The sequence below is a fragment of the Nicotiana tomentosiformis genome, chromosome 7, assembly GCF_000390325.3.
Source record: "Nicotiana tomentosiformis chromosome 7, ASM39032v3, whole genome shotgun sequence".
NCBI lineage: Eukaryota > Viridiplantae > Streptophyta > Magnoliopsida > Solanales > Solanaceae > Nicotiana > Nicotiana tomentosiformis.
Window position 1 is genome coordinate 108740628 of NC_090818.1, and position 10055 is coordinate 108750682.

At 37.3% G+C, this 10055-nt stretch overlaps 1 protein-coding gene across 1 annotated transcript; it reads left to right on the top strand.

Moving 5' to 3' along the window:
* The first annotated feature begins 361 nt into the window (after positions 1-361).
* LOC138896177 (uncharacterized) lies at positions 362-5634 on the top strand. The gene is made up of 3 exons (XM_070180963.1): positions 362-483; positions 4705-4942; positions 5467-5634. The coding sequence occupies exons 1-3, from the start codon at positions 362-364 to the stop codon at positions 5632-5634; spliced, it is 528 nt and encodes a 175-aa protein (XP_070037064.1).
* The last annotated feature ends 4421 nt before the right edge of the window (positions 5635-10055 follow it).

Here is a 10055-nt window from a genome sequence, read left to right on the forward strand (position 1 = left end):
TGCATGGTGACCGATATTTGATGTTGCTTGGCGTCCTATATGTTCTAGAGATTCGATGAAACATAGTCTCTATGTCTGTTCTGCTATATTAAGATTTCAATTTGAACTTTAGTCGCAATGGTGTTAGAATTACTATAGATAATATTTTTTATGGTTTTGGACATCGTTATGATGCTTTTATTGTGTTAGATTGTAATTATTCTACGTATAACTATTATGTTGACTATTGTATTATGGAATGTTATTCTAGTGATAATGGTTTGATGTCATTAAATGGCATGCAAGATTAGGTCACATAGGGCAGGATCATATGAATAGATTGGCTAAGGAAGGACATTTAGGTTCTTTCTCTAAAATTAAAATGCCAACTTGTGAAAATTGTCTTGCCGAAATGATTATACGTAAACCATTTGGAAAAGCTAAGAGAGCTGATTTTCCATTGCATTTAATCCACGATGATATCTATGGTCCAATGAATGTGAGGTATAGTTCTAGTGCTTTATATTTCATTACGTTTATTGGCGATTTCATGCGCTTTGGTTGTGTCTATTTCATTTCTCATAAATATGAAGCACTAGAATGCCTTAAGAAATATTTGAATGAAATTGAGAATCAATTAGATAAAAAATTAAGACCTTAAAACCCGATAGAGGGAGTGAATATCTATGAAAGAAATTTTAAGAATTGTGTAACTGTCACGACCCAAAATTCAACTAGCCGTGATGACACCTAACCCAATCCGCTAAGTAAGTCAATTAACAATAAACCACAATATATTGGTAATGATAAGAGTCAAAAATGAAATAACTAAATTTTATTCAATTCCCCAAGGACTGGTAGTACAAATCATGAGCTTCTAAGACTTAGAGTTTACAAAGCTGGTATGAAATAAATACATCATCTGTTCGAAATGTACATAAAAAGATTTATACTACCAAGAACAAGAGCCAGCTATAACCGGAATGCAGGTACATCTCAATTCCAGCTCCCGTCACTCGCAGCAACATCAACTTCACAATCTACACGCAAGGTGCTGAAGTGTACTATGACTACAACCGACCACATTTACTCAATAAGTAACAAACCTAATCATAAGTTGAAAGTGGTGACGAGCTTGGACAACGGTCAGAGTCCAACACCAATAGCCAACAACAACTCATAACAATATAATAAAAGCAGTACAAGAAATAACTCAAAGATATGGTGCTCAGCTCCTTCACAGATACGGAAAATAGACATGCTTTTCAGGCATAACTGTAAAACCCAAATCTTTCACCGAGATCACCAAAATATGAGTAAGTTAGAAAATTATTTTTTTCCCAAAAACTTTCAACAACAGATAAGATATTTCATTCTCAAATGGCATGAGGAAAGTACGTCTCTGTGCCTACATGTCAATGTGCATGTGAAATCACGAATGTCACAAAATCGTTTAACATGAGGAAATGCATCTTTATGCCTGCATGTCAAGTATGCATGTCAAATGCAATGCATCGCTATGATGAACTCATGTACTCACACTCTCAGAGTACTCAATCCACTGTCTCGTACTCCCACTTATAACGCTCAATCACTCAGCACACTCAGTCACTCAGCATTGTATGGTACCTGTGCTCACTGCTGGTATGTCAGACTTCGGAGGGGCGGATCCTGCCCAAGCGCTAATATAAAGCCAATATGGCTTGTTGCGGCGTGCTGCCCGATCCCATTAATAATAATATATATAAAGCCAATATGGCTTGCTACAACGTGCAGCCCGATCCCATCAATAATAATATATATAAAGCCATCTGGCCCTCAGGCCCCAACTCAGTCATCAATTTCACCAGTCTCTTGGGCTTACAAATCTCATGCCAATCAGCCCAAACAATGGTAACACGATGTGGCAACAAATAATAACAGAGACTGAGATATGATATGCAAATGAATGAATATGACTGAGTATGTGATTGCAATTTAAGCAAATAACTCAACAGCAGAAATGGCCTCAGTAGGTCCCAACAGAATACGAATATAGCCTAAACATGGTTTCTAACATGGATCACAACTCGATTACTCTAGCACGTGGAAATTTCATTGATAAAAACAAGATTAGGTAGCTACACAGTACCACGAAATCAACTGAGTCACAATTCACACGGTGCACGCCCACACACCCGTCACCTAGCATGTGCGTCACCTCAACACCAAACACATAACATGTATATCCAGGGGTTCATACCCTCAGCACCAAGTTTAGAAGTGTTACTTACCTCGAACAAGCTGAATCCAATACCGAGCAAACCAAATAATACTTTAGAAATGCCATCCCATGTATACCGACCTCCAAATGGCTCGAAACTAGCCAAAAGGAACTCAAAAACATCAAATAATGCCCAAGAAAATAAATACAATCTATAAAGGTGGAATCTTTTATCAAAAGTCCAAAGTCAACCAAAGAGTCAAAACCCAGGCCCACACCTTGGAACTCGACGAACTCACAAAAAATCCGATAACCCATTCAATTATGAGTCCAATCATACAAATTTCACTCAAATGCGATTCCGAATCGATGTTCAAAGCTAAAAAATTCACATTATGAAATTTTACACAAAATCCCCCAAATTTCTCTTTTGAAATCATCAAGCAAATGCCAAATACGAAGATAGATTCATGAAATATAATCAAAACCAAGTCAAGAATGCTTACCCCTATACTTGTGGTAAAATTCCTCTCCAAAGTCGGCCAAAACCGAGCTCCAAGTCGCACAAATGTGAATACAAATGACCAAGTCCTCGATTTATAGCTTCTGCCCAGGCTTTTTTGCATATGCGAAATATTAGTCGCTTCTGCGGCATCGCTTTTGAGACACTTCCTCCACTTATGCGTAAAGTTTCTGAAGTCCGACCCCTCACACCTGCAGATCTCCCTCTGCTTCTGCGCAACCGCAGGTGCGAAGCCAAACACGCTTCTGCGCTCTAGCTCGCTTTTGTGCCTATGACCATCTCTTCTGCGAGGCCGCAGATGCGCCCCAATCTTCGCATCTGCGATGACTCCAAACTCAGTCTCTTTTCACAGGTGCGATAACATTTTCGCTTCTTCGACCACCGCACCTACGCAAAATCAACCGCAGGTGCGCAACATCAGTACCATCAACTACTAGCAACCATATATGAAAGAAAAATGGTCTGAAACACGTCTGCAACTCACCCGAGCCCCTCGGGACCCTATCCGAACATACTAACAAGTCTAAAAACATAAAACGGACCTAATCGAGGTCTCAAATCACACATAACAACATCAAAACGATGAATCACACCTCAAATCAAGCTTAATGAACTTTCAAAACTCGTGTTGAACCATTTCAAATCAACTCGGAATGAACTCAAATTTTGCATACAAGTCCCAAATGACATAATTAAGCTATTCCATTTCCCGGAACGACAATCCGAACCTGATATCATCAAGGTCAGATCTCGGTCAAATATATGAACATTCCAAACCTTCAAATTGCCAACTTTCGCCAATTAGTGCTGAAACATTCTAGAAATATTCAAATGTAAATCGGGACAGACGCCCAAGTCCAAAATCACTATCCGGACCTAATGGAACAATCAAAACTACGATCCAGGTCAAATACTCAAAAGTCAAACTTGGTCAACTTTTCCAACTTAAAGCTTCCTAGTTGAGAATCATTCTTCCTAATCAAATTCGGAATCCCCTGAAAATAAAAACCGACGATTCACACAAGTCATAATACATCATACGAAGATACACAAGACTTCAAACAGTTGAATGGAATGTAAATTCTCCAAACAATCGGTCGGATCGTTATAGTAACGAAAAAGGCATCACCAGACAGTTAACTATTCCGTACACTACTTAACAAAATGGTGTAGCAGAAAGGAGAAATAGAATTGAACATAATAAGGTCCATGATGGCGCAGGTAAATTTACCTATGTCCTTTTGGGGAGATGCATTATTGATTGCAGCCTACATATTGAACAAAGTGCCTTCTAAATCAGTTTCTTCCACTCCTTATGAGCTTTGGACTGGTCATAAACCAAACTTACATGATTTATGACCTTAGGGTTGTGCTGTATATGTAAAAGATTCTTTTAGTAAGTTTGGTAAATGAGATCCAAAAGGCAAAAAATGTATCTTTATAAGATATTCAGAATACTCCAACGAGCTTGTGTTCATTGGTGAATTAGAGGATGAAAGCGTTACTAAGATTGAATCACGAGATGTCATATTTCAGGAAAATAATTTTCCAAAGAAGGGCGAGGTGGAGAATGGAGAGCCTCTTTATGAAATGTTGAACTCAGATAGTTAGCAAGTGTCTTCCGATACGGTTAATAATCAAACTGATCAAGATCTTGTTCTTGATCCGAGTGGGATTGGGAATTCTCAATCCCAAACTACTTCTGATGAACCTAAATGTCACTATGAAAGAGTACCAGGAAACATATACCCAAACGTACTTATGAGATTGAAAATTACTTTTTCTTGGTATCTGCCACAGAAATGGATGAGCCAAAGTCTGTGACTGAGGCTTTATCGAGCCCTGGAAAGGATAAGTGAATGAAAGCAATGAAAGAAGAATTAGAGTCCATGAAAACCAACAAAGTCTAGGATTTAGTTGACCTTCTGCTTCGGCGTAGAGCCATTGGGAACAAATAGGTTCTCAAAGTTAAACACAAAGTGGATTGGTCAATAGAAAGATACAAGGCACGATTGGTGGCAAAAGGCGTTACTCAAGAAGCTGTAATAGCTTATGAGGAAACATTTTCACCATTTGTGAAGTTTACCTTAGTTCTCTTACTTTTGGCTATTGTTGCACGTTTGAATTTGGAATTACACCAAATGAATGTGAAGACAACTTTTCTCAATGGAAAACTAAACGAGGAAATCTGCATGGAACAACCTGTAGGTTTCATCGTTAAAGGCCAAGAAAAGAAGGTCTGTAAATTAAAAAAATCTATTTATGTCCTGAAGCAATCTTCAAGGCAATGGTATTTGAGATTTTACAAGGAGGTGATCTCGTATGATTTCACTATGATCAATAAAACACCGTTGCATTTATATGAAGAAGTCCAATAGGATATTTGCAATTCTTTCTCTTTACATGGACGGTATTTTACTAGTCGGAAATAATTTAAAGTATTTAAAAACTATCAAGTCATGGCTTTCAAAGTCATTTGACATGAAAGATATGGGTGAGATAGACTATATCCTTGGAGTTTAAGATCCAAAGAGATCGTTCCAAAAACTTATTGAGTCTATCTCAATAAACTTATATAAGGAAAATTTTGTAGCGTTTTCGCATGGATAGTTGCAAATCCATGGATAATCCAATAGTGAGGGCTAAACTTTAAGTCTTGAAAAGTTCCCAAAGATTGAAAATGAAAAGGAAGACATGTCTCGAGTTCCCTATTCAAGTGTTGTCGGGAGCTTGATGTACGCTATGCTGTGTACTTGCCCAGATATTTGTTATGTCATATGTCTGGTTAGGAGGTATCAATCCAATCCTAGAAGAGATCATTGAAAAAGTTGTGAAGAGAATTTTCAGATACCTAAAGGAAACTGCAGATTATTCACTATGTTATAGTAGAAATGATTTATACTTGAGAGGATATACAAATGCTGACTAGGCTGGTGACTGGAATGATAGAAAATCAATATCTGGTTATGCTTTCTTACTTAATGGTGGTGTTATTTCATGAAAAAGTAAGAAACAAACTTGTGCAGCTCTTTCGACGATGGAAGCCGAGTTTGTGGCTTGTGCATCTGCTTGTGCGTCTGCAGTACAAGAAGCTATTTGGTTGAAGAGATTCCTTGAGCATTTGGATATTACAAAGAACTCTGAGGGTCCCATGACTCTATATTGTGATAGTCAAGAGGCTATTGCATACACAAAGGATCCTAAGTATTACAACAATACCAAACACATTGACATAAAGTATAACATTGTGAGAGACATGGTAGCAAGTGAGAGATAAATTTACAATATATTCCTACTCGAAGCATGATAGCCGATCCTTTTACAAAGGCAATATCTAGAGACAAAAACATGTTATGGCTATAGGTTTGCGAAGGATATGAACATACTTATGTATTGTAAAATGAATTGATTATTATAATATGTTCATCAATATTTGGCTCTTAAATTTTTGCTTATATCTCGTATGCATGTGATGATGCTTTGTTGATAAAGTGTGATGAACAAGGCACAAGATTTTCTCTCTCACACGAGCAATCGCCTCTTACGTTAAAAATCGTGAAGACATGAGACCTTATAGAACCTTGAATGATGCGAGGTTATATTTACTTGTAAAAGTTGGTCTTGACAACTAGTCAGATTTACGATTTTAACCATTCAGTTATGACTTGTTTTGTAAGCCAAAAGCGAGTTTCTCTAAAGAGTTGAATTTGAGGATTATTGAAGTGAGAAATCCGAGTTAGACATTTGAAAGTGTCTAGACCGAGATACGTATGGTGTTGAATGATTACAAGAATAAGACACATGCGCCAACATAAGGTGAGAACACAGTAACATGTATTTCATACCACGTGTGCTATCGACTAGTGGGATAGTGAAAGAATGAATCCATGCTTCTTCATTGTGTGAGATCTCAAAGAAGTTATATTATCTTTTATTGGAATACCCTTTGACCTTTTACTGTCTCTTGAAGTTCCAATCAGTTTTGCTACTTTAGCATATCACTAATAGCCATAAGTGATTTGGCGGTGCAGTGCATGTCTAGGAAAGCAGTTGATTTGGAATGGAAAGATTTGAGTAGAAAGGGAAGATAACTAAAAATTTAGTAATTTAACTTGTAGTCATAGGTTGACCATTACATTTATCATAAGGGTATCAAATATAATTATGGATACAAAGTTAAACATGAACTTGAGTTCACCTCTTTCGAGGATGAGGGATCAAATAACTAGCTACTGGAGTAGCGAGTGATGTTTGGGGTATAGTGAGTAATAAGATACTCATGTAAGTAGTGAATCCTTTCCAAATGTGATCGGATTTCTACATAGAGCTTTAGAATAACCTTAATAGGTTTGAAATATATTATAGCTCTTGATGCTCGCAGGTCGCATGAACTACTTGTCTGTATGAATTAAGTGTGTTATTTATTCATGATATTAGTTTGAATTCCATCCCATCATGAGCGAAGTGGGAGATGTTGGGTATTGAATTGGATACCGGGTTGTTCTATAAGGGCTGACTTAACCCATTTGGGGAGAGATCGAATTGGGGAATAAAATAACTTGTTTGGAGAAGTTACTACACATTTGGGTGTAGTTGAGAGCATTTTACCTATAGTAGTTAATTCCTTTCTCTTTAAAAAATTGATTTTGGTCGTCTTCTTCATATAGGTAAGAACGAACAACAAAAAGAAGTACTCTCCCTTTCTCATTAATCTTCTTCTTCCTTAACAGAGAAGATTTCTCTTCTTCCTTTTGCAACATACACATAAAGAAAGGCATTTAGTTTGTGAAACTAAATTTTATTTTCCAAGAGAACCAAAGTTGGACTTAGGGGCAATTTTTCTGAGTTGTGATTTTACTCTACTGTGTAACAGGTACATGATTCTAATTCATGTTCTTACTGTATTTTTAATTAACATAAGGTACCATTTTCACTATATGAGGCTAACTTAGCTAAGAAATCCACCACTTGATTGGTTTCTCTAAACCAATATTTGAAGTATATCTCTGTTCCATTAACTGTGGAGGTGATGTATCTGATTATCTTTATGAGTTTGAGGTTCTTGGTGTCTTTGTTCTTCAACATATTAGTCACAATCGTAGAGTCTATTTCCAAGTCAAAGACATCAATTCCTTTTTGGAGACTCCAGTCCACCCATATTACTCAACTTGTGAGGTCAAATATAACTTTGAGTTTTTGATGTTTCATACTTTCAAGATCATTTCATTTTAACAGTGGCGAGATTTGGAATCTCTATCTTTTAAGAAGAATTAACCCAAATAGCCGCTCACTCAACCACTTAAACTAAAAATAGTAGGTGGAGGTATAATATATGCAAAATTTATGTATTATATATATGTAATTGTGTATAATTTATGTATATAATTAAAAAAGTAAACAATGAATATGATTGGCTATTTGTGTAAAGATCTCATCTTTTAAACTTAAAAGAAAAAGGTTACCAAGAAAACGTACCTCTCACATTGTTTACCTATAAAACGGTACAGTTAAATTTATATGTGATTTCTAGACAAGTGAATTAATTTGATCCTAAAATAACAAGATAATTGAAGAAATATATAACACTTAGCCTTGATAGAAAGACGAAATGACAGAAATAAAGACTCTGGTAGTGAAGCCTCCGGGCGTAATAATAATAAGAACAAGAACAGAAAATAAGAAGGTAAAATTGATTAGAGCTTTGAGTAGATTGTAGTATTAGTTTTGCTAGAAAATTCTTATCCTTCCGATGATAACAAAGCTCACTGTTTATTGCTACGTCTAGGAAAGGAGGTTCTAGGATCGCGCCCTACTTTAATGTCAATTATGAGGGCCATTGATGAAGATATAACGGTGAGCATAAATGCTAAATTCCTTGTAATGGGAAATATACTTAATCCTGTGGAATATTCTCCATTAAATACTACCAGACGGAGAGTATTTATTGCATCTCTATGAGCATTATTCTTTCCGGTGACAGACGGGACCGTTGCCTTCGATTTTGGCTATCCCCTGTCTTAGGTTCCACGCGTTCCTCTTTTGGGTGGCCACTTGGCATAGCATATTTTACCCTATACAGATAGTCCCCCTACTTTCTGGTGACATAACTTTGTGTCACCGAAAAGTTGGTAGAAACACTCTTTTGGTGGGAATTACTATGATCCCCACTGAAGGCTTCTGATGGTTGACTAGATGCATGTCTCTCCGCATTTAATACCCCGAACATGCATCATCCCATGATTCAGCACAACTTTTGCCGATTATCGAGGTAATCATGGCCATGAATTTAGTCGCCAAAACTTTTACTTATACGCATCAACCTTCTTCCCTTGTACTCCATAATTTTTCAAGCTTTCTAAAATATTTCTTGTTGTTAATAAACCTTTCTTTAACTCCTTTCAAACAAAAAAGCTTTTCTTTCATCCAAATGGCTTCTTCTTCAAAGCATGTTAGCTCTTCAAAGGGCAAGAACAAAGCCAAGGATACTGCTCCTCCAACGGTGGATTGATCATTCCTAGAAGTCTTGTTACAACAAAAGACCCCGAAGAGAAATTCCCTTCGGCTCTCCCTCGCACATGGGCTGTTGGCAGATATCCTTCTTCCATCCGTTCTTCCAGTATTCCTATTGTGAAAGAAGACTGTCGCTACCATGATTTGGATATTGTTGCTTCTGATCTATCTGAGTGAGTGACCCTACCCAATGAGTGTTTTACATATTTTGACATGTATCCTTTTACTTTGGGTGCGTTCTCTTTAAGTGGAGAGTTTGACTCTATTATTGCAGAATTCTGCCTCTGGTATCAGGTATGTTTGGCACAAGTAAGTCCTTCTGTGTGGAGGATGATTACCTGTCTCTGGCGCTTATGCCAAGATACGGGAGACAAGCTATCTTTAGCTCATGTGATGAATCTTTATTTTCCCAAAATCTTTCACGGTGGAATGATAAATTTCAGCAAACGTAGTCACCATGCTCTGTTATCTAGCATGGATGATGACAACGACCGTGGGTGGATGGAACGGTTCGTTGCGGTTGCCACCAACAACATCATTATAGCAACGGCTTCATCCTTTCCAAAAGCATGGAGTCGCACTCGTAAGCGCCTTGTTTAATATTTCTTTTATTAGATATTCTTCTATACCTGTATTCATCCTCCATCTTTCGCCTGTATCAGCAACTTGATGGGTCCCACCGATGGTTGAAGGCTTGGACCAGTGGGTCCAGAAGATCTTGGATGTCACCACGCCTGAAACCCGCACGTGGAAAGAACTGGTCCTTAAATATGGGTGGAAGGCCAAAAACCATGGTAACTTAGACTCATATTTTTTCAGTTTTTTATCTGAATAAATTGA